Source organism: Acanthopagrus latus, chromosome 22 (genome assembly GCF_904848185.1).
Source record: "Acanthopagrus latus isolate v.2019 chromosome 22, fAcaLat1.1, whole genome shotgun sequence".
Classification (NCBI taxonomy): Eukaryota; Metazoa; Chordata; class Actinopteri; order Spariformes; family Sparidae; genus Acanthopagrus; species Acanthopagrus latus.
The window spans coordinates 21,973,363-21,998,098 of NC_051060.1; the positions used below are offsets into that span (position 1 = coordinate 21,973,363).

Here is a 24,736-nt window from a genome sequence, read left to right on the forward strand (position 1 = left end):
GTCTCTCTCTAACTGCAGTTTCTGCACTCTTACAATCACATGTTCTAGCAATTTCCATCGGTCCTCCACCAAGAAGGAAGTCAATCTAAGCAGAGTGAACGGCTGTTAAGGGAAGGAGGGAGACTATGTAGTTGGACCCAAGCCTGTAGTGTCAGTTTTGGCTGGGGAGGGATGCTGTCCGTTCCCTGCTGAGGTTTGGAGCCGAGACAGCAGCTGTCACTGTGTTGTCTGTGCCAGAAAGTGAAACAACACTCCCAGAGATAGCCAAATCACTTAAAGCACCATAGAGAGAAACCATTGACTGCAGCATGTCGGTGCCGAAAAATTAAAAATGAAACTCGCTGGAAAAAAAGCTTCTGGGACACTTGAGACAAGAGATAAGCAGCATGATTTGATAAAACAAACAATGCAACCAAGTAGGTCCAATTATTCTACAGAACCAAAGGGTTTAAAATATAAACAAAGCAAAACTGGACTTATCTTACTAGTTAGGTTAATCTCAGTATAGTACTGAGCACAAACTTGAAGCCTGCTTGAGATATATAAAACCAACAGTTATGTGATTGTAGGCTATATAGTAGAACTGAAAGTATGGATTTATAATAACAGTCCGTTTGGTACATTCATGTGGCCACGGGAAGCAGAAATGAATAAACATTTCTTTTAAAAAGCAGCCTCATTAAAACTATAGAACTAATGCTCGTCTGAAGTATCCAGCAGAACCAGATGTAGCTACACCACATACATGTTTCAGTTTAACAGGTTTAACATAAATAAATCAACACCTAAGAAATAAAGCTGCTTAGATTTCCATCCATGAGAATTTCTTGTGTGAAAGCAGTCAATGTAAGGAGCGTTTTCTCAAGAGTAAAACTGGGTAGCAGTCCAGCTCAAGTGTAAAAATGTTTGCTTTTTTGCCAGCTATTTACACCAGGCATTTATCATTGCAAGTGTTCGAGGGAGACAGACAAAGGCACAGTGTGTGGTATAGACATAACGATTTGCATTTAAATATAGCTTGGAAAATGAGCATAACAGGGTGTTTTAACTGCAAAAAAAGTTAAGAAAAGAACTGATTAACAAGTGCAATGATGCAATTTCTTTACAAACTAGCAACACTCTTGTGGGGAAGAACACACAGAAGTAGGCCAGAATAGCCTAAGGACAGTCTTGACGCCCTCATGCTGGCTCCATGTTGACTTGAGTACACCATTAGTCCCATCATGTGCTTCCCAATTTTCCAGGCTGCAAGGCTATGTGTTCAATGACCAAAGAAAAGGTAATTTGACAAAAGAAATAAGGAAAGTAATTGCCTGGTTTCAGCCAGTCATTTAGTGTGTAATGAATAGCAATCTACCATTTGACACAGAGACTGAATGGTCGGCGGGGTGTGATTACTTCCATTTTCATAATCTCTTAACACAGCATGTGAATCAACAAACATGGTGGAGTTAAGTCAAGTAAAAAGAATTGCAGGCAGGGAACTATCAATCACACAACATAAAGAAAACAAAAGTATAGTGTGGGAAAAAACAAAAAAATAGAAAGACAAGTAGAGTAGAAAAAAATGCACAAAGAAAGAGAGAACTAGAAGAGATTACAGAAAAGCTTAGGCCTCACTGAGAGCAAGAACCCAGGTGCCTAATGAGTCCATGACAGAGAAAGAAACATCCAAAGAGTGTGTGCCTGTGGAGCATGGCCAGAGCTGAGGCTTTACCAAAACAGCAGCCACACACACAGTCTGCAACAAATAAACCCACACAGTCTGCACAAGCACATGGATATGGTGTGCAAGTGTCCTGGGGTGAAGACACGGGGCTGCCAACCCCCGGACCTAATTAAAGCCCTTCTGTTGCCTGACTAGAGAGGACCCTCCTCCTTATTTATCTAAATCTCTTTTTCCCCCTTCCAATTTTCTCTATTTCCCCTTACCCTGACACAATCGCTCCCTTACAGCCTAACCCACAACGGGGGGTCTGACTCTGCTTTGCCTTTCTGAAATAGAATTATGAATCTAAGAGGAAGGATGAAGGAGCAAGGGCAGGGAGAAAGAGTGGGCACTGGGATAAATGACAAGAAAAGGGAGATGGAGTCAATAAAGTGGATAAAAACTCTGTGGGAGCAGACGGCCTTGACTGTGCCACCATGTGTGTGCCTGCACTAGCGCTTCCGAGTGTAAGAGAAAGGAAGAAGCCCTTTGAATCATGCTTTAACCTCCAATACTGTAAACAAAAAGACATCAAGTTAACACTCTCCTTGCTCACATATTTGGAAGTGTATCGACAGCAATTTGTAGCCACTTATAAACATGGGCCAGGCCTGAAGGTAAATCTGAATATGTCGGCTCAGCTGTGTGTAAACTGTGTTCTCACCTCGTCTGACAGCTGTGAGTAGTGAGTCTCGGCAGTAGCAAGGATGAGGACAGGGCTGAATGAGGGTACATCCTGCAGCAAGGTAAGGAAGGTGCTCTTCACAGTGTCACTCACTGTCTCCCACCACTCTGACACATGGGGCATGAATACCACACTGGGCACGCTCCGGCGTGCTTCACGGAAAACCTAGACAGATAGGTCATATACATATACCTAAAGCCAGTAGGTTGCTTATTCTCTCAAAAATTCAACCATATGTGTGTCTGCATTTACTTAGGTGTCTGTGTTTGTGTTACCTGAGCACAGGACTCCTCTGGCGTCTTAGCGCTGACGGAGTAGAGAGTGGGCAAATCTAGGCGGTGCACCGGCAGCTTGTCCAGGTGGTGCAGCAAAGCAGGGGCCAAGTGGGAGCTCTGTCCTGAGCCTGGGGCCCCGGCCAGGAGCAGACGAGGCCGGTATGCTGTGGGCTGTTTGAGAGCAGAGCTAGAGACAGACAGGAGTTCATAGTTAGTACAGTATTGAACCCCTTGTGATCACTGACCAGCAGCTGTACACTCATTACAACAGGGTTGTCACAGCAGAAGCTCCACTGTCTTCAGTTTTTATTCATTTACTTCAGTAAGCTAATGTTGATACTCACAGCCACAGTTGACCCTCAACAACCCTGCAAAGTGCTTAGCAGGTCTTCTTTGTGAATCTACCGCAGTACATGCTGACAATACCAGCATATAGCAGACATCTTAGAGCACTCTTCAATTTAAATAATCATCAATCTTCATCGAGGACAAAATTAAGTAAATTACATCTCTGACCCAGCGGGATAAATAAGTACGGTACAATTAGAGCACGATAAAGAACAAGTCGGGCTGTTTAGAGAATTAATTCTTGCAACAAGAGTAAAAGCAACTTGCAACCACGCAAGTGATGAAGTTTGACAAAACAAAACAAAAAAAAAAAAGTGATTCACAAGCAAGTGGTGATTGAGAGAGTCTCAGAAGCTGGTTACAGTTTGGACGAACCGCTAACTTACACCGTATTATGTAGAACTAGTGTGCCTGTTGTATAAATACAAAGAGGGCAAAGTGCCTGCAGCGTATTTTGTCAAACTGGAAGCTTAATAAAAGCTTAAAATGTTCAATAATTTGTTCCAGTTAATTAAAATGCTGTGAGTCATCCCTTCACCTTTCTCCATTTTTTTTTCCCCCAAATGCAAGCAGCGATTGCGGTTCTGATTTCAGAACTGTTTTATCACCTTCCCTTTTAATTTTAATCCTCTATTTTGATCTAACTCATCTGACTCCACAACTGAGAGCCACTATATGTTGCTCATTATCCTTATCATTTCTATGGAAAATATTGTGATATATCTTAATTAAGTCGCTCTCTACTAACTAGGATGAGACTTTTAATTCTAAGGCCTACTGGATCTATATCAATCGCAAATTAGATGACTCTGTAATGACAAGAAACACCCTGAAGACAAGAGCTGGTCATTCTGTAGTCAGTCTTCAGCATCAGCTGCATATCTGAAAATAAAAAATGTGTTTTCGGTGTATGCTTGGTATGTTAGCAAGTTTACTTCCTCAGCGAGGACCTGACGGAGGAACTACATGTTTTCATTCCCACACTAACATACACATAGACATGTCCCCTCTTTATTTCTGTGGACTCACAAGGAGAAATGGAGGAAGGGTCTGTGCGTTGCGGAAGAGGAGAGCTGACTCTTTGGGGATGCAGCAGGCTGGACTTCATATATGGAAGCAGAGCCTTCCTCATTGTCATCGTCGCTGTACAAGTCCTCTTCGAGCAGTTGATTGTCACCGCCTAGCACAGAGAGAAACACTTCTTATGCAACCATACGACTCAACTCAACTCAATATACAATGGTGGCAAATGCACTTAAAAAGTTTATTTCTACAAAGTTAAATCCTCAAAGCAGCCCTTCCACTGACACAAATGTGGCCATTTCCCTTAAAAAATGATGGAAAAAAAAGAAAGCTAGCTTATTAGGTGTGATCTAATGGGCATCTAAAGCAATTCAACACCCTTGGAAAGTCATTCCCAGGTGCAAAAAAGTACAACTCCAGTAAGCAGTCTCCCACTGGTCAAGTGCTGCATTGTGTCTAATCTGCTGTAAACACTCTCTTGTTGACTGGATGGGATGTGAGCTTCTGAAGTGCAAGCAGGATGACTGGTTATCCAATCTCTGTGCTATCACCTCTGCATTCTCCGGGGTAGTGTTTCACCATAGACTTTGTTCAGTTGGGTGATACAAAGCACTTTTGTAATAAGGTGGGGGAAAAGAGAAACAAAAAATGAAATGCTACAAAGAGCCATCAGGGAAAGCACACTAACAAGCGAGACAGTTGGCAATGGAGCAGAGTGTGGGAGTCAAGGTGGGAGAAGCCACAATCCAGCATCAGGAAAGTGAAACACAGGGTGCAGCTATAACCATGGGCGCCTGGGTCCCAAATCCCTACCATGTGTGTTGTCCCTGTCAGTACACTGAGCGTGGGGGAAGACTCGGAGCAGAGCTTTCAGCACCAAGGAGAAAGAGCTGGCCAGCAGGGGCCGGAGGGTGGGGGACAGGGCTCGGCCCGGGGGAGCCAGAGCCCTCTGGGAGGCTGGGACGATTGTCCTCATGGCCTTGCTGAAGTCGCCAGGCCCCAGGACAATCGAGGTGACATCCAGCTTCAGTTTAACACTGCTGCCGTAGATCTGGGGGTAGCGGCGGCGCAACGCCACCAAGGCTGCCTCTGTGCAAAGTGCTTTGATGTCAGCACCGCAGTAGCCTGAAAGCAAGTCAGATACACAAAGGTTACTTAATACAATCTGTTTTCAAGTGGAACAGTGACCATGAATGTCAGAGGATATAGTCAATTTTTCTAAATGATCTTTTCATACCATTTGGTGCCATACAGTTATATAGAATGGTCATTCTTACCGACACATTTTTCTGCAAGTTCATCTACAAATGGCTCAGCCAATTTGGGATTCCATTCCCGAGTGTGAATCTCCAAGATGTGCTTTCTGGCCTGAACAGAGGATTTGGGAAGGACAAAGGGAATGAGACAAAAAAAAAGTACTGGCAAGGGTAACAGGTTAAGCTGCCATAGTCGCTGCCACTACTTATAAACAATGTAAAGGAATTCTGATTTAACATATCAGGACAGGCTGAAAGAAACAGAATACTACAAAGAAACCAAGGAAATCACATCACATGTAACATTACTAAAACCATCTTACTCAACTCTATCTAGAAGTGACAACAGCAAGAGAAAGATCAAAATGGAATCAAGCAATTGTTTGAGTGAGTTCAACTTAGGGGCTTGCTGACACTTCAGCACAATGCGCCCGTCATATTGTTGCATCGTCTCCACAGGACTCTGCTTTGATAAGCAGACATCAAGAGCAAAGTGGTCCTTGTCGCGAATCAAGGGCAATGGTTTTCATCATCTTTCATCACATCTCTATTTCTATTCAAAACACACAACGGGGCCAGATTTTTCCTACAGGTTTCTAGCAGCTTGGGCAATAACCAGGAGGGAGCTGAACTTGAATGTGTAGGGGGATCGCTGTTTGCACTGGAGCAAGGTTTTTAATCAGTTAGAGTCCACCACTGGTGAGTTTAGCCGGCAATGGCCTGCAGACTAGGCTTTGATTACCGATGATGCTACTGTGCGGACAAACGATGCAGGGCAACTCGTCCAGACAGGCTCGATGGGGAGGAGTCACCAACAACAATCTGTTAATTGGACTCACTGTCACAAACAACACTGCACACATGTAATGCTGATTTGCTCGTGGGAGGAAAAAGTCACCCCAATTGCAAGATTAAAGCAATCAGATCTATGTAACAACAAATTCGCCCAAAATGCATTGTTAATTTTCAGAAACCTAATGAGCATCTGCTTTGCCGCTTACTCGTTGGATCAAAATATCCAATAGGAGGGAATAACGATTGAGGAGACTCTTAATAGCCAAGGGGATACGTGCACTAATGTTATTGCAGGACTCTTATACGTAAAACACAAATTACTCCTGCAGTTCATTGTGTCTCCTGCTGTGTGTGTTCATGTGGATGCTGCACTGTATGTACAATAAGTGATCCTTTCGATTGTCTCACAGTTGGACATCCGATACAGATTCTGTGGTGCAACAGAACTGAGGGTAAAATGCTCCAACAATGAAAAACACACTGTTTGTTTCAGTTCATGTACATGTGTCCGCTGTATCCAATTATGGTGTTTTCTTTACTCCGTCTCACCTTCTTGTCTGGCAGGTTGAACAGAAACTCCCGGTCAAAGCGTCCAGGCCTCCTGAGTGCCGGGTCGATAGAGTCAAGTCTGTTTGTAGCACCAATGACCACTATCTCCCCACGACTGTCCAAGCCGTCCATCAAGGCCAGCAGAGTGGACACAATAGAACTGGACAGAGAGAAAGAGGAGGTGGAAAAGAAGGTTAAACACTATTTACTACTAAGTTGTATCTAATCTTACAACCCAGAATTACAACAAGAACTGCCTGACTTCAGTGCAAGACAGTTATACAAGAACATAATACAATCAGACTGTACATACTGAACACTATTTCAAACACATGCTGCACGCAAGTTAAACACACATGCACACACTAATGTACATGCTGACATTAAGAGCCCAAATCCTTTTTGAGATTGAAACAACATTGACAAGACTTAAGAGTCAGTGCTGGCCAAATAAACAAAGCCTTATTTCAGCAAGTAGTACAGAGACCTAGTCTATCAAACTTGCATATTGAACAAAACAGTGTGGGGCAAAATATATCAACTGTTCTATTTCGATGTTGACTAGAGCTCATTCATCTATTTACCCAGCATGGCAGAAAGATGAGAGCATCTATAAACTCAAGCACATGCAAATCAATAAGCTTTGGACCAGAATTGCAATTTTACATTTCAGTTGCAAATATTCCATTGTCTACAAAGGCCATCATTTCCACAAGAATCACCTGCAAGCTGTGTTCACATAATAGGATACTTTCTCACAGGTCATTTTGAAATGGTCTAAATCGGTAGGGAAATGTATACGACTTTCATTTACATTTCTATAGCTGCTCAATGCCAGATGAAAAAAAATGGACTCAATGTGAAGCACCCAAATCCATATTCAGCCAATTTCATCCAAAACCAAAGTTGCAGTGCCAGCTCTTTCGAACCTGTAGTTCTTGAAAACATGCCCCCACCTATTGGCAGGAACAGGAAAATCTGCTATAGACTGGACTTGCCGATGCAGCCATGCCCATGTGTGGCAGAGTAAAAGCAGCTGCAATTTTCCCAATTTCAGCACTGCATGTCACATATGAGAGGGACAGTTGTGTTTTTTAAACAGTGACCAATTTTGTGTGAGTTTAAGAGTAGGAAGAAAAACAAATGTGTAGGTTAGAGTTGGTCAGTGACTACTAAGCCAATTCCACGAGGTGCTTGAGAATTCTGTGATTTCCACTTTGGTAACTATAGACATACAGCAAAAAACAGAAAACAAACAAACAGCTATTGAAGAAACTGACAGCAAGTGCAATTTGACACTGGAACACAGCCACACCGTCTTTGATATGAAGGTTACAACTACACAAGCCTTACCTGTGTATCTGATCTTGTCTGCTGGAGCGAACAGGAGCCAAACCATCGATCTCATCAAAGAAAATGATGGATGGCCTCATCAGGTAAGCCTGATTGAAAACAAACACAAGACGAACAACTAAATATTACGCTCACTGGAATAAATTACATTCAAGCTGACTGGGTTCAGCATACTTAAATGACAGAACTTACTTTTCTCCAAAAAGTGAAAAGCAACGGTACAATGGTATTGACTTACAGTAGCGAGGCTGCACAGAACTGAAAATAGCCTACCAGCAGAAGATGGCCAGCTTTCTGTTTACATTGTGACATCAATTAAGTTGAAGCGACAGAGGCCGTGGTTACAAGGACGTTGTTCAAAAACAATCATCAGTCAACCTCGCTGGTGTGCTACTGGGGTGTCTCACCTGGTCAAAGAGCAGGCGTAGCTGGCGTTCTGATTCACCGACCCACTTGCTAAGGCAGTCAGCTCCTTTCCTCATGAAGAACGAAACCTTCCTGTCTCCGTGGCTACACTCATTGGCAAGTGCCCTTGCTACCAGAGTCTTTCCTGTCCCTGGAGGTCCATAGAACAAACACCCTCTAAAAAAGGAAGGGAGAGAACATGGAAGCTGTTTATTTGGTAATAAGCCACACAAACATATCCATTACCTTGTATCCATGTACCAGACATCAACATGTCATCATGAAAATGAACAGTCTGATCAGATTAAAGACCATTGTTCCATCATACATGTCATAAAATACAACAAAATAGGGTGATCTTTACAGTGAACAAACTGCCCGTGTTGGTTCTTCTCACCTGGGAGGCTGAATCTTAAACCTCTCAAAGATCTCAGGGTAAAGCAATGGGAACACTACCATCTCCTTCAGCGACTGAATGTGAGTACTGAGGCCACCCACACTGTCAAATCTCACCTGGGGAGAAAACAAACATTTTCAACTTTCAAAGTTTCTAAAATACAACTTTTGCTTAACAGCTTTTTGGTGTTTATCAGTGTCTCTACTCACTGAGCTATCGAGGTTCATTGGATCCACATCCGCCAAGCTGGCACCCACTTTCACCCGATCGCGCAGCACCCCACTAGCCAGGTCTTCTGTAGTCAAGTTCATAGGCAAACATCTGGAAAAAAAAAAATAGGACCGACGTAAGTGAGCAGTACAAATACTTAATTACACACTGTAGTGTTTTGACAAAGTTTAAACCAGTAAAAAGGTTGAGTGAATATCAAACCTCTAAGCATGCATGTGAATGAACACAGACTTAACAATTCAAAATGCTATGGTAGGCTGACAGCTGGGGCTTTTTCCTAGCTGGCGTCAGATGCAATAATGATTTGTGTGACTACAAAAGGGACGCAAGGGACCAGACTTACTGAAAGCAGGTAAATGAAAACCATATCAACTGTTGACAGAATTGGTTGGTGTGTGGAGGTGAGTGAAAAGGGACATAATTCAACAAATAATATTTCTTATTTTTATTATAAGACCAAAAATCTTTTTTTTTTAAAAATCTATAAAAAAGGGAAAATGATTCGTACAAACCAAAAGTAAACGAGAGGAAGATGAAAGAAAGATAAAAAGGTAGAAGAAAGCACGCAGTAGCCGTCACCTGTTCCTCGCGCGGGTCATGCTCTTGCTTTTCCTTCGCTCAAACCGCTCTTCATCAGAAGACGAGGTGGTGTCGCTGCTGTGAATGGCATGTTTCTTCACTCTGGAGAAGTGTGAAAATCTAGCTTCAGTGCCACGCCATTACTCAGACATATTCTTTAATCAGCAGGGATAAGTGGAAGTGAAATCAACTTTTCATAACCACAGCTCCGACTTCATGAGTCATGGTAGTGAGAAAGCTGCTTAAGAGTCACACATCGTAACATGTCTGGCATCAGAACTGACTTGGATTTTTCACAAATTAGAACCAACCTTATATGGCTTCTTCTTGCTGGGGATCTGTGGGTGTCAAAAAGTGAGGGGTTGCTCTGTTTTCTGTTCACGGGCTCTGAGAAAGCAAACACAAAGCGACTGGTTGTCAGATATCAAGCCTAAAAAAAAAAGTTTCTCATGTGATTGAAACAGAAAGAAAATCATTAAACAACGTGCCTGACACAGTTTGACAAAAATGTATGTGCAAAAGGTTTGATTCCAAAATAAAAAATAAAAAATCATCAAATACCAATAGGTGGTGCTTCATATCTCTGCACCGTCTTTCGCTGCCTCAGGTTATATGGCCTGTCATTTTCCTCTCCCGCCTCTTCAACTTCATCCCCTTCATCATCCTCATCATCATCCTCTGCATCCTCCTCTTCTTCCTCACCATGAGAATCTGAAAGTCAAAAATGCACTGTTCAAACTTCAGATAAGCATAGTACACTATAAAAGTGTCAGATTGACGTTTTAATTAAAACAGTTAAAGATAAGGTACTTTTCTCTCCACTGATTCATAAGTAGAATATTAGTGTGGAAACTTACCTTCTGTGCCTTCCTCTTCTTCTTCCTCCTGCTCAGCTTTGCTCATGACTTTGTGGTGTGCAGGCATGCTGAAAGTGCTCCTGCGCATGGATTTCCGGCGCTTCACCCGGGAATACATGTCCATGTTCTCCTAGAATCAGAATCATCACAATCACTGAGCGTTTACATGACCACAATAATAAGATGACCTGACAATAATCACGTTATGATAATAATCTCATATGATGCGTTTATATGCCCTTTAGTAATGCGATAATGAAAGCAGTTTTACATGATTCAGTCAATTAGTTTGATTTCTTTCGAAGTAAATGATGTGAACTTTTGTTTTTAACCTGCTGGATGCGATCTGATGATCAGATGATCAGTCCTTGTGGGCAATGTAAAACTGGAGTCAAGTGCCTTATATGTAAACACATAGCTGGCCAATAAAGCAGATTCCGATTCTGATGATGTCCTAGAGAAACAGGGCCTTTATGCTACCACTTATATTCATCTAAGTTTATGAGGCAGTGAAACTGTACTTTCCCAACGCTGGGTTTTGTGTGACAGCAGAGCCACACTTACCTCCTCTGTGTCTCCAGTCCACATGCGAAGTCGCTCCACCTCACGGTTCTGCCTGATGCTGCTAATGTTGTCCATCTCCTGAAGGACAGCCTCAGCAGTGCTGCACAGACACAGAACAGAATTTGACAAAACTGAAGGAAACTTACAGAAGATTAACATGAGCAAACAATTGTTGGCTCAAAGCGGTATATGAACTAGCGTGAATGACCGTCTACAGATCACTTTGGGACATTTTCTCTGACATCTTACGCAGTCACTTTAGCAACCTGCTCGGACGTCCTTTTGGATCCACACTCCTCACATATGTTCTGTCATCTACTTCAATCAGATGTCATTTTTATCTGTGTTGGTCTGTTCTGCACATGTTACATCTATTGCACGTCTGTCCATCCTGGGAGAGGTATCCCTCATCTGTGGCTCCTCCTGAGGCTTCTTCCTGTTTTTCTTCAATAAGATGCATTGTTGCCAAGAAAGGTGTCAGTGGTGTGACTGACCTGTTGACCAGCTGGTCGAACAGCAGGCTTTGATTGAGGTGTTCGAATTGGCTCTTCTTCACTCGGCAGCTCCTCTTCAGCTCCACATGGCCATTCATGTGAGAGTGATCTCCCCCTCCGCTCTCATCATTCCGGTGACTCATATGTGCTGCAGCATCAACGAGAATTAAATTAGGAAACATTCCTTTAATACAAAAGTATTTATATTCAATGTGAGGCTTTTACAAAGAGACGAAACGAGAAGAATTGCATTACCATGCCCATTTTGCATTATACGTGAGGACAACCTAGAAATTAAACAACAAAAACGAGTTAAGCAACAAAGCAAAAACATATACACATCTGCACTGAGGACTATAATTAATCACCCACAATACTGTTTGAGAGCTCACATACAGTTTAACAATATATAGCATAAGATGAACGAGATCTGATTCAACAACAGATAGCAATCTAGGCCAACACTCATTTTCCAATTTCAGCTCGGCCAACTCAGTTTGTACAAAAGAAAACTAACATCTAAATGATTTTAACATAACGTTTCTTTGCAAAACATGGGACATTATACTACAAGAATAACACAGAACGCATGCAGTAATGTACTCCATCATTGTGCTGCACAATATTATCCACCATTTCTGGCATCCAAAGATGAGTGAGTGAAACAGATGCCAGCCACTGACCTGGTGCGGTAGGTGGGAATGCCCCAGCTGACCCTCTGGCCCTTAGTCTGAGGGGATGGGGAGGTATCACTGGAGCTGGGCTCGGAGGCCGTCTGCCGGCGTGTCCGCTTGGAAGGGGGAGCCAACCGCGGGCTGCTGGGACAGCTCACATCACTACTGGGCTCCTTCTGTTGAGTAAGCAAACAAACATCAAGAGAGGAAGGCAGAGAGAACGCAAGGATGACAAACAACTAGAACAAGCAGGCAACAGAAAAAGAAAACGTGACAGCCTTTTACAACCATTTGCATAAAATATTCACCCCATTAATCACTGCATGAAGCCAGAATACCAAGCAAGTAATATTCAAGAATGACCGAACAGCTGAAGTAAATATAACATCACGACAACGTCAAGGACTCAAAGGACAGATGAGCTCCAAAAGGGCAAAACCAGAATAGAGTATTCTGATGAGACAGACAAGAAACCTTGTTCCCATCTCCTCCATGTAGTTCCTGAATCACAACTGAGCACCAGCCAGACATATGCCCTTGATGCTCACGCCCTCCACAGCTAAACTTCCCTGCTGATATGAGCGTGTATCTCACTGTTGTCATAGGCAACTGTCGGCAATGCCTGCAGAGGGGTCTGTCTGACTTGCTGGATAAATTGATGCAGACAAGACTTGGAAAGTGCGAGATGTACAAGCAGTGAACAAATGCACAGCTGTGGCCTGAGGGGTACACCTTGACATCATTTAACTCATTTAGCAAACATTGTCACAAAAGGACTATTAGTCTTAGCAACAGGTTTGTTTGTTTTTTTGAAAACATGGCCTACAACACAGCAAACCAGCTAAATGACTGGGAATGTAGCCTAGCAAAAAAACAGAAAACAGTATGTATTCTCGGATAAAAACACTGTTAAAAGTGTAAGGTTTGTCACTGTAAAGCCCTTAAATCACACTTCGCATCATCATCTGTCAGTTTAGCCTGGCTTGCGATCCACGGGTTTGGACGGAAGCCACGAAGGACTTCAATTACTTGAACCACAAATTCAACAAAGTATAAACCCCTCGCCAAACAGCCCATTAAACCTCAAGAATGTGGTAATGACTGTCAATAAATCATCAGAATCGGTGAATTATATTATTCGTCAGTGTTAGGGCCTGTAATAATCGTAAATTATGCGGAAACAGACCCTCTCGCCTTGCATAATCTCAGTGTTTACATTTTGAGACAAAGGCTGTCAGACAGCTTGTAGGTCAGACGACCACAGTACAAACTAAGGCTATTCATTTATGGGTACTCTTCGAATAAGTAGGGAAATATAATTCTCTATAACGTTATACCAGTGCCTTTAAACCGCTTATTGTGTAAACATGCTATATATGGGTCTTTGGGGCATTAACACAAGAAAGTTCACCGAGTTCAGACTTGCTAAATACGGGACTTGAGCCAGCCAACTGTTTTGAACCTGGGACTCCCTTCCCCCACTGTAAGCTAGCAGTCGGGCTAGCTGTAACCCTACAAACGCTAGCTTAACTAAAGCTTTCCCTCTCTATTTAAGAAAATAATTGCTCCGACACTTGCAGGTCGGCGACGGGAAGCAGTGCCAATGCTCCAATGAAAAAACTCCCAGTTGTCTTCATTTGGAAACGCGAATTTTGTGGGGACAACGGTGAAACAAGTGAGCCGGGTAAAATTGCCAAACACACAAAGGGAACTCAAGTTGGAGCTAGCCGGGAGCTAACATCGCTAGCTTGTAATTTGACAGCTGAAGCAACACGTTCGGCGCGAACGACACGCGTACGACCCGCCGCATTCAAGGCTTTTGTTGTGTGTCTGCGAGCCTGGGCGGATGTCAAGTCCAACACCGCTCGCACTTTGCTGTAAATAAAACATTAAGTGGAGCACCTTGAGGCCACGGCTACAGCTACCTAGCCAACTTAGCAGAGCCACCTAGCTCGCCGGCAAAGAAAGGAAAACCGGCTTACATGTTCCTCAGAGTTTCGCTCGTTTCTCGACGACGACCGGGTCCTGGAGGAGATGAACGGGCCGCTCCCCGTCCGTGAGCTTTTCCTCGTGTTCACCATGTCTTTTTTTTTCCTTTTGTCTGCCCTTACAGAATCTCCCTAGCCGGCTCCAAACACTGCCTCAGTGAGCGCAGCATCGAGGCGCCATTTCTCTCTCTCTCTCTCTCTCTCTCTCTCTTTCTCTCTCTCTCTCTCTTCCTCTCTCTCTCTCTCTCTCTCTTCCTCTCTCTCTCTCTCTCTCTCTCTTCCTCTCTCTCCCTCTCTCAAGTGGATGTGGGTCTGTTTGGCAGGTGCATACATTTTTTTTTTTTGCTGACTGAACTACTACCACAAAGAACTACTGGCCTACTTCTTATGCAGATACTATGTAAATATCACAACAACATGGTCAATATAAATAACTGCCTTGTGTTGCTGAGGCTGTGCAGTTCACAGCAGGGATTATTCACAGTGAATAAAGGCTTCAGTAAAGTTAAGTAAAGTGTCACTGAAGTGCATGGTCTACCTGTAAGCTGCTTAAGGAATATTAAATGCATGAAGTTTTTTTAAAAAAAAGATGTGTTTCTGTAAGCTTGTGTACACAGTGTACCCCTCAGGGAGAACCACATTTTTGAGACGTTAAAGCTTTTTTTAAATTTTTTTTTTAGCTTGCTTCAGTGGAGAAAAACATAATAAGCTATAAAAGTTGATTGCGGTGGGACACTGGTATGAAGTGTTTTTTCAAGTTAACCATCGCATGTCGCAATCGCTTGCAGTCGCTGCAAGATTTTGAGAAACGTAATCCCACTCCAAACAATTCGGGCATGTAAACTTGAGTCGTCAGCTCCAAGCAAACAATAGCAAGAAGTCATGCTGATTATTACCTCAGAGAGTTTTCCTGGAGGCTTAACGCAGACACTGGGTGAACATTATTGACCATCAAACCTTCGCCTTTGTTATTATAACCTAAATGCATGTAATCTAGGTCACTGAATTAGTGATAATCATTCTCCACATCTTCTGTTTTCAGTATTCCTCTTCTTCCTCTCAGTGGCATTTGGTACTCATATCTCAGAAATATGATATAATGAATACATCAAAACATTATATTGTCACTCAATCCCAGTGTGTCTTTGTTGTGGGGCAATAACCGTGGGATGTTATATTATATATGAAGTAAAAGTGGCATTAAACAAAACTGTAGATTGCCAAGAACTGCCTCTGATCCTTTTCCAGAACCCCTATGACACCGCTTGACCCCGGTCCTGACACCACTGCTGAAACCCAACCTGTGTGTGTGTGTTTGTGCATATCTTGCTTCTACTATTTCTGGCTTGACGAAAGATGCAACTGAGCTTGCAATGTGTTCTTAAGCTTTTTTGGTATTTTATTTGGAATTAAACATAATTTTTGTGTGCATGGAGTTGCAGAAGGCATTATCCAAATGTACGAGAAAAATGGAATTGCTGCAATTCAAATCTGTTGAGAAAGCACATACATTTTTAATTAAAATGTTTTATGTATGTGAGTATGTACCTCAAATCTTCGGCCCAACAACAGATTCATTGGGCCTTTGAATAGTTATGAGAAGACATCATCTTTTGCTTGTGTGCATAAGAGGCTGGAGATGCTTTGCCTTAAACGAGATACTCCACATATGGTTTTCAGTTACATTGCAAGTTATAGACCCTGAAAGTAACTCAGTCACATATGAATGCACTCATCAATCCATGCAAGTGTTAATCAGTTAGCTCTTAGTGTATTTTCATTCATTTGTGGTTGGAGTATCTGCCCCATGTGGTCAATAGGTGGCATAGCAACATCTGGATAGGCAGCAACACCCCTAAGGGAAATCCTTTACTTCCTTAAAAGCTGTCTTTGTGAAAAGACATGAGGATGAGGATGAGTTGGGTGCAACAAATCTCATGAATTTAAATATCCGTTAAAGATATTATAATAATGTGCTTGCAAGGCAGTCAAAGTTCAGTGTTTAATGGCGTGTCAGGTGTACAGTTATTTTTCAATGTAAACATGTATAGATGTTAAGGGAAATAAAGATTAGGAATTATATTACCATGTGAGGATGATAATATTTCAGATGTGGTCATTTTAATTTCATGGACCACTGATGCACCATATGTTTGAGAATGTTGTGAAGCTCACAGTAAATGTATTTCAGTGCTTTAAGGTAATGATCAGTCATTTTGGGGCATTTATTAAGTGTCAATTTCTTGTCAAAGTGACTTTATTTCTTGACCAGGAAACCCCTTAGGGCTGAATTCTGGTATTAAACACACTCACTTGGACTAAGGCCAGGTCAAAGGTGACAAAATGAATGGTGGTTAATGGACCCAATGTGATGAATAAGCGACAGAAACAAGATTTTTTTTTGTTCTGTTGTTCTGGTGTGGACAGCTTTTACATTGCTTTTACATATTGTTGTTCTAACCTTTCATTGTTAATGTTAAGGATATTCATGGTTAACTACATGTTGTACAATAATAATAATAATAATAATAATAATAATAATAATAATAATAATAATAATAATGCATTTTATTTAAAGGCGCCTTTCACAGAACTCAAGGACACCGCACACAACAACAACAGTACATCAAAAATCAGGAGACATTTTAGTGCAATTATGAAAAGGTAAATATAAAAAAATGAATATTAAGATGCAATAGATAAATAGATGAAGGCTTCGTGTTCTCCCTGTGTGTATCAGGGGTGTTCCCTGTGCCATCTAATCCTCTATCTCCAGTTTCCATCCTGAGGATGTGCTGAGCTCAGCGTCACACAGCCTCGTTTGCGACAGCAGCGGTCGATTTACGGCGCCGTGACGTCAGGCGTATTGCTCAGCAGAAGGCAGACGTTGCCTGAAAGTTACGGCTGCAGATGTGTAGCCCGGGATTAACCGCTAAAACACGGACTGGTAAATCAGTATTTGACCTTAACCGTATTGCGGGCATGCGAATGTACATCTGCTATGTGTGTGTGTGTCTGTGTGTGTGTTTGTGTATATGTATCTATACTCCATTTTAATATAACGTACACAGGCCTTATGTCTTCGGCTGTATGCGCCTCCATGGCTTTCTGACGCCCACTTATGTAATTAACGATAATGTTATGGGCTGCTCAGTGGTTTATCGATAAGCTAACAGAGCAGTATACACATTTATTTGGCCATTTTTAGCACCTAATACGACGACAGTGTATACACGCAATATCACTGAGTATGTTTACATGGAAAAAAAAAAAAAAAGAAGAAGAAAAAAACAAAAACGTTAAGCTAATTAAGGTGACGTCTGAATATACTAACACCAAACTTGCCTGTGAAGGTGATCAGCCCTTTACAACGGTTTGCTTTCTTGTTCGTTTTTTCTTAGATGGAAATCACAAAACGTCATGAAAGAGATTGACACTGTGGGAGGGGAGAAAGATGAAAACTGGTAAGTCACAACTAGATGACTGTGAAGGGTAATACCTCTTAAAATCCCTAATATTTAAACTGAACAGTTGAATGCGGATGTTAGCTTATAGCTAACAATGCTACAGCTAAGAAGCAAGTGCACTGTCCCCTGAGTTTAAGACTTCCTGTATCACCTATGGTCCTGTGGTTGACAATAAGCAAAACAAGTCCTGTGTGAGGTATCTGTTGATTAGGTTAGACAGTATGAGTCTAACCCAAGCGCTTAAAGAGGTCATGAAATGCAAATATTCAGGTTCCTAGTTTATTTGGGAGACCAGTAGAATTGATTTACATACTTTAATTTTTAAAAAAAAGCTTTATTTTTCTCATATGGTGCATCATTGCAGCATCCCTTTTCACACTGAGTCTTGAACGCTCCCGTTTTAGCTACAGAGATGCTGTGTCTTAATTCAGGGTCTGCATCCTTCGAAGGACCTGGCCTTTACGTCACGATTTCTGCCGCCCAGGCCCGGAAAAGTGACGATCTACGCCACACAAGTTCGCCATTTTCACTCTTTCTTCTTTTTTGGGTGCAACAAGAATCTTGGGATGCATGAGGTCATGACAGATAGTAGCTGTGCATCCTCCAAAATGAAGGAAAAGAAGGCCGTATTTGTGGGCTGCATTTTGAGGAGCCTTCGTTTGACATAATTGGCCTTCAAATGCGGCCGCCAAAGGATGTAGACCCTGAATCACTTAATGGAGAGGATGTAGCCAGTCAAAGGCAGAGCAGGGAGGGTCATGCCGAGCAAGGTAGTGTGATCTAAAATAACGCTGCTACAGCAGTAGCAGCTGTATGTCTGCTGATTGACTAGAGCGTATATGTTTTATAATAAATATATATAAAAATATATGTTCATATAACGCCTGTTACATAGTGATGCAAATACGTTATGGACATAAAGGCTTGACTCCAGACCATGCATGTCAGGCAGTGCAGGAGCAGTGTTTTCTGTGGGAGAGAGTAATTCCCTCTGGCTTTTCCACTTTGCAGACCTTTTACATCCGAAAAAAGTGCGACATAACACAATAGAGGAAAAGCAAATCCCAGAAAGCATAATATGACCTCTTTAATATAAATTCGGAGGGGTGAGAGCTCAGTATTCAATGTTACTGTACAATGTAACCCTTGACTGCAGGCGGAATTCAATAAAGGCATATAATGACCTTAATTTCTCAAATGTCTCCTTTTTATAATGGATCGTCAGTGAAGAAAATGAAGAGGAGGCTCCAATGAGGCGTAGTTTCTCGGTAGAAGACCTCCTCGATGAGGTGGAGAAGATCTGTTACGATGCCTCAGGGACGTCAAAGGTCAGACACCAGTTCGGCTCACTGACTTCTTCAGGGCCACATCTCTGTAAATGTGAATTTTGCCGCTGACACAGTTAAACCTCAAAATGCCCACAGACATTTTTGTAGATTGTTGGCAGTACATTCGAATATGTATAACACCCACAAATTGTAATAATGTAATGTATTTAAAATATAAAAATGATAAAACTTCAGAACAATCTATAGTGATATTACAAGATACTGCTATTCACTATACTACTATATTACACATAATCACTATACACATGAGGATAATTGTGTCTCAGGCTCATTGGGCTCATTTTTGTGTCCTCTATTCTAGGTGGAGATGGTGGTGAGGTTATGGAAGGATGGCTTCACTGTAAACGATGAGGAGTTTCGCAGTTACACTATACCGGAGAATCAAGATTTCCTGGATGCCATCAAAAGGGGGTGAGTGACAGGTGTATTAGGTATCATTGTACAACCTTAAAGCACAAAAGGACTGTAAAATCTTGTGCTCTGATCAGATTACAGGCTTCTAGAAGCTCACCTACTGTATCAGGCAGGATGGAGGACAGTGATATGAACCGTAGTCAGATATTGCAACACCGGCCGATGAAAAGCAAATGACCAAGCCGTGTTTTTATTATTGCTTTATTTTTTATTAAACTTATTAAACTTAATCACTGTCTGTTGCCTCTGGGTTGTATTGAATATGTGACCATAACAAAGAACTGAGACCTGTATCAGTGACTCATACTATTCCTGAAGTTAATAACAAAGATTAGATAACAACCCCTTCGTTTTATTACACTCCTGTTATGTAAGAGATGTGCATATGATGCAGGTTTAATATATTTGAGTTTAAAACTTGTTTGATACAAGACCATTGTCACAGATTCAGGAATCTGTTAATTATTTTCCTGCTCACTCTATTAATAAATTGGTCTTATACATATCAGAAAACAGTAAAAACAAATCCCCCCGTCTTTTGGAAAGCTTGTGTTTCCAAAAGACCATTCAAAAAATTTGCAGTGTAGTACCACAGACATTCCTGCCTAGTTACAGAGAAGTACATGACATAAATACCAAATCATTTTCAGTTTCAGTTCCCTCTGACCACTCACTTTTTTTTTTCCACTTGTGCAGTCTCTACCTCTCCCTCTGTCTCTCCTCCTTTTCATTGCTGTCCTTCTATTTCTGTCTGCTTCTTATCTTAAAAGCTACTGATTAAATGCACACCAGGGTAGGAGAACAGGCGCAAAGTAAGATGACGCATGTCGACTCATTCAGATGGACCACAGACAAGAGTAACTGTTTTTGTCTAGCTGCAAAAAAGATTTCTCAAGGTTGGGTTTTGCTGGTGGAAGACCAATTTTCAGATCTCACTTAAGTTTAAAATGATGGTCCCTTTTCTCTTCAAAGAAATAAAAATACGTCAACATCATGTGTTGTTACACATTGACCTTTGGAAAAAATTAGCCATGTACCAGTTCAATGGTATTTCAATCAATCTCTCAGCCGTACATACAGTGATCAGTAGAGAGCTACTGTAAACCCTTTGTAACTCAAATGTAACATATTGTCTGACCTTGCTTCGATTGAACAGTCAGATCCTTTCAGTCCCTGAAGGGAAATTAGCTGTAAAGACATCCCTCCAACCAGGTGACACAAGATAAATAAAGCATAATGTTCGTTAGTGCTCATTTGTCATATTGATTCATCCGACTAGACGCCAAGCCTGATCTTTAATTTGTCTCAGGGAGCTTCCGGCAGAGTGGGAGAGCCGAGCCGAAGAGGAGGAGCTGGAGATCAGTGTGGAGGATCTAACAGAGGAAAACTACGTTCCCAAGAAAAAGGCCTTTCACCCCTTCAGTGGCCGAGGTTACCGGCTGGGCAGGTAAGAGATCATTGTTATAAGAAGCAGTTATATTTAAAGTACAAAGCACATTTTGATTTATGATTTTAGCTTTTAAGGAAATAATTATTTTGCATGTAAACATAAAAAAATTGTCATAAACAATCATTAACGAACCTATTGAGTTTGCGTTATCGTTTTCAAATAGTCCTTCTGAAGTCCCAGGTTACTATACCACTTCAGGCCACTAGGTGTCCTTCTAAATCCAGGTATCAAAAAACCCCACAAGCAATTCTGACCAAGCAGACATGTCAGCTTGATGAGAGCCTCAGCATCCTCCAAACATCACTGTATGAATACTAAACTCTCCACGAGTGTCCCAAAAAGATATTTCATCTGAGATTGTGTCTGCCTGCACCTCATGGTAGTGAACTGGAGAAATGCTCAATGTATATGCCGTGTGTACTTTTAACTGGCTCTTAATCTGTTTATTTATTCCTGTCCATCCCCAGTGTTGCGCCCAGAGTAGTGGCCAGGTCACCATCTGTGCACGAGGATGGAGAATCTCTCCCTATTCCCATGGTAACACTAGACCACGCCCTTCCCGTTACCTCCCTGCAGATCTGGTTGGCTGACGGCAGGAGATTGGTGCAGAGGTTTAACCTATCGCATCGGTGTGTATCGCAATGTCAAGGCCTAAACACTTGATGTATATAATATCTCAATATTCAAAACAGTCTAGCTCTGACTCCACCCCTGCAAGTGAACTGTCTGTAAATCCCCTAATCTCAAGCATCGCAGGGAAGAAGTAGTTCAAGGACTGACAAAAGATTTTTGTTTGTACTTGCTCGGGAGGTGGTGGGGGGGTTTTGTTTGAGGATTACGTAATGCTTTGTTCTAGTCTGCTGGAGTTGAAGGCATGGTGCATGTTATATCCCCTGCCACAGTGCACGGGGCTGCACAAAACATAATCTGAGATGTAGCAATGGAGTGGATCTATAAAATCCCCAGAGAGGGATTGCGTAACTCAGATGCAGCATTTATATAACAGAGTGTGTAGCTTAAGGATAGAGAGGACTGAGCCCCTCTAACCTTCAGCTAGTGTGTGAGGAGTAGGGCTGCCATAGGATCGTTCATATAGGCCGAGTCGTGATTAATAATTGATCGTCTTGCTTGTATAGTGCCTCTGAGAGAAATCATGTGTCACTAGAGAGAGAAGAGTATTTTCCCGTTAATGCTTTGCGTCTGGAAGTTCTAACTCTGCCTTTCTTTGTTATGTCTTTTATTCTGATTCTAAATCCGGTCTCTAATTCCTTCCCAGGATCATGGACATTCAAGATTTCGTGGCACGCTCTCAGAGGAGCTGCCCACCTTTCGTCCTGACGACGTCGGTTCCTTTCCGGGAGCTCAACGACAAAGAATTGAGTTTAGAAGAGGCAGATTTGGCTAACGCCGTCATTGTACAGAGACCCCTGAGCACACAGGCTCCGTTTGGACACTCCTGACTAAAAGGGCCCCTTACAGTAACCCACAGCCACTTATCTCTTTCACTTTCACTTAACCACGACCCTGATTGCAGTCTCAAGACCTCCTATAGCTTAGAATGTTTCTTTACCTGGCTGCATTTGATGATTGTTGCTCCCCTACAGCTAATTAAAGACGCACTATGTGGTTTTGGGGAAGAAAAATTCAGTGAGGTAATCATACAAACATAGAAATATGTATTTTTTTCCATAAGTGAAAACACAAACTGTTCTCAGAGGCAAATTAGGTCCCCATAGCAATGTTTGAATTATAACAGTATGAATTAGCGTTGTAGTTTAAGGTCAGTTTGTTTATTCACTCACGATTTGTTCAGATTGTTTTGGCATAAAAAAACAGTTACCAATTTCTTCCCCAAAACTACATAGTGCACCTTTAATCTCTGAGGGATAATTTAATGGAGATGTTATCAGTTAGTCATCTCCGTCATCACAGGTGCTCCTGAGGTGCTTTTGTCAATGCTTACTTTGTCTTTCTCCTCTGGAGGACAGTGTTTACCTGCCAACAGATCTCCCTAAACCCCCAAACTCCTAGAAAAAAACCTGTCAAGGCAAACCAGAATTGTCGCCCGTGCAGATGGTCAACCATGTGTGTCCATCTGTTGGTCCACCACATCTAATCCTCCCTTCTTCCTTCCTTCCTTCCTTCCATTTCTCTCACACACATACATGCACCACCAGCACCACCTACCAACTCTCCAAAGTCTTCCCAAAATGTGATCACCAGGTTTTCTGCACTATTTAAAGTAACACAAGCGTTTGCGTCTTCACGTTTACAATTATATTAAATTACGTTTTGTTTGCACATTTATGGTTTTAAGGTGCAATATGTAAGAGTTGGCCACCTCTTGAGTATGTGTTGCAAGCAAATGTGGGGGCAGCATATCACCCAAGTACCTGCTAACTGCTACAAACTGTAGCTGCTGTTAGCTGGTACGCTCGGTTAGCTGTGCAGCTAGCGATCCAGACTGGGAGCTCGGAGTAGTATTATGCGAAAGGACGGGCCAGAGCTAGCTGGTTAGCATGCTAATTTCGGTAAATATCTCTTCAACATGACATTAAAAGTCTTATTTCTTCACATTCTGTCAATAATTTAAGATTTAATTTAAACATATTCTTACATGTTGCACATTTAAAAGAGAAAAGCTTTTTTGACAGTTTGTTATTTATACTGCCATTTTATTTTGTTTTTGGGTGGCAGATTTAATGTACAATGTGTTATTTTATTTGACTGCATCCTAAAAGACATATCACAAATCAAAGTACAATAAAAATCCTCGAAATTGTGCATTTCTTTACGATCTCTTCTTTGAAATGTAGCGAAATGTAGTGGAACATTTTCAGAGCCAATTTAAAATGCCTAATGGCTTTGAGAATTCAAATTCATATTAACGCTGCCCAGGTGTGAAGACTGCTGACAGGAATCTTCAATAATGAAGGCATCCATCGGCTTCCAGTGACTGTAATTATCATGGTGATTGTGGTGCGACACCGAGGAGCAACTGATTTCACGTTGTAATGCAACATCTGTGCTGTCATTACAAGTTTAATGGGGATTTAGTTTAAGGAGGCGGGGAAGGGCTACGGATGTCAGAGAAGACAGAATTGAAGGACAAATGAGTTCACAGTGTTTACACAAAGACAACTCCTGAAAAAAATCTCATTCCGAAGGGATTAAGTTAAGTTGCATCATTGCTTCTTTCTTCTTGAATGAAGCATCTTGTGTGTCTCGGCATGTGTAACATGCATGTGCTTTCACATGACTGTGTGCTTGATTCTCCATCTCCAAGCTCTTTGCTTGGCCCCGGGAAGAAGGCGAACACCATTATCCATCTTCAATATTTAAAGCAATGGGAGGGAGGGCTGTGCAGAAGAGGGGAGGCTATGTATTCGCTTGTGGCTGAGGAGGAAGAGATGACAGCCTCGGGCTGGTCAAGGTCAGGGGAAGAAACCCCAGCAGCAGAAATGTCTTCAATCCCCTCTGAAGAATTACCTGTCTGAGAGGCCATGTTGCACATTTTGGGAGTTTTACCTGAATGTGCAGGCTGATATGCACCACTTGGTTGGCAGCCAGAGGGGGTCTGGCTAAAGAGTAAAAGAGAGCACATTTCCTTTGTGCTACATATTTAATAAGGCTAAGCATGCAGGGAATTACTTTCCCTTTAACTCCCACATTTCCTTTCAGAATGACCCTTTTACTCTCGCAGCAGCCAGCCTTTCATTTTGCACATTCCTCTTCACGCATTATCGGAAACATACCCATTCTAATGCAGGTCATATGCCTGACTCTTCTGCAGCGGTTTCCTTTTTTATTGTCAGTAATGTGGTTTTGGTAGAGGGGCTTGCATGCTTGGAATTTATGGAGAGGTTCGGGTTCAT

General features: G+C 42.0%; 2 protein-coding genes across 4 annotated transcripts in view; one reads left to right on the forward strand and one right to left on the reverse strand.

Annotated features, from left to right (window-relative positions):
- atad2b (ATPase family AAA domain containing 2B) overlaps window positions 1-14,694 on the reverse strand; it is a 66,937-nt gene extending 52,243 nt beyond the window's left edge. Inside the window, exons 1-19 of one of the 3 annotated variants that reach the window (XM_037086066.1) lie at window positions 14,176-14,694; window positions 12,203-12,369; window positions 11,775-11,806; window positions 11,520-11,667; window positions 11,026-11,125; window positions 10,462-10,591; window positions 10,166-10,315; window positions 9,916-9,991; window positions 9,605-9,706; window positions 9,004-9,115; window positions 8,795-8,910; window positions 8,400-8,574; window positions 7,993-8,081; window positions 6,640-6,799; window positions 5,317-5,407; window positions 4,853-5,164; window positions 4,046-4,196; window positions 2,669-2,855; window positions 2,373-2,558 (exon numbers count right to left, since the gene is read on the reverse strand). In XM_037086066.1, the coding sequence (XP_036941961.1) occupies window positions 2,373-2,558; window positions 2,669-2,855; window positions 4,046-4,196; window positions 4,853-5,164; window positions 5,317-5,407; window positions 6,640-6,799; window positions 7,993-8,081; window positions 8,400-8,574; window positions 8,795-8,910; window positions 9,004-9,115; window positions 9,605-9,706; window positions 9,916-9,991; window positions 10,166-10,315; window positions 10,462-10,591; window positions 11,026-11,125; window positions 11,520-11,667; window positions 11,775-11,806; window positions 12,203-12,369; window positions 14,176-14,274 (2,583 nt within the window). In that variant the 5' untranslated portion in view covers window positions 14,275-14,694. Of the gene's footprint in view, window positions 1-2,372; window positions 2,559-2,668; window positions 2,856-4,045; window positions 4,197-4,852; window positions 5,165-5,316; window positions 5,408-6,639; window positions 6,800-7,992; window positions 8,082-8,399; window positions 8,575-8,794; window positions 8,911-9,003; window positions 9,116-9,604; window positions 9,707-9,915; window positions 9,992-10,165; window positions 10,316-10,461; window positions 10,592-11,025; window positions 11,126-11,519; window positions 11,668-11,774; window positions 11,807-12,202; window positions 12,370-12,501; window positions 12,639-12,667; window positions 12,781-14,175 lie in introns of those variants that run through there. The other 2 variants (XM_037086064.1, XM_037086067.1) reach the window with 2 other exon arrangements.
- A 2,295-nt stretch (window positions 14,695-16,989) lies between these two features.
- ubxn2a (UBX domain protein 2A) lies at window positions 16,990-23,645 on the forward strand. Its single transcript, XM_037087273.1, has 7 exons — window positions 16,990-17,128; window positions 17,583-17,645; window positions 18,874-18,976; window positions 19,299-19,408; window positions 20,721-20,858; window positions 21,329-21,490; window positions 22,138-23,645. Exons 2-7 carry the CDS (start codon window positions 17,602-17,604, stop codon window positions 22,319-22,321), a joined length of 741 nt encoding a protein of 246 aa, XP_036943168.1. The 5' UTR covers window positions 16,990-17,128; window positions 17,583-17,601; the 3' UTR covers window positions 22,322-23,645.
- The last annotated feature ends 1,091 nt before the right edge of the window (window positions 23,646-24,736 follow it).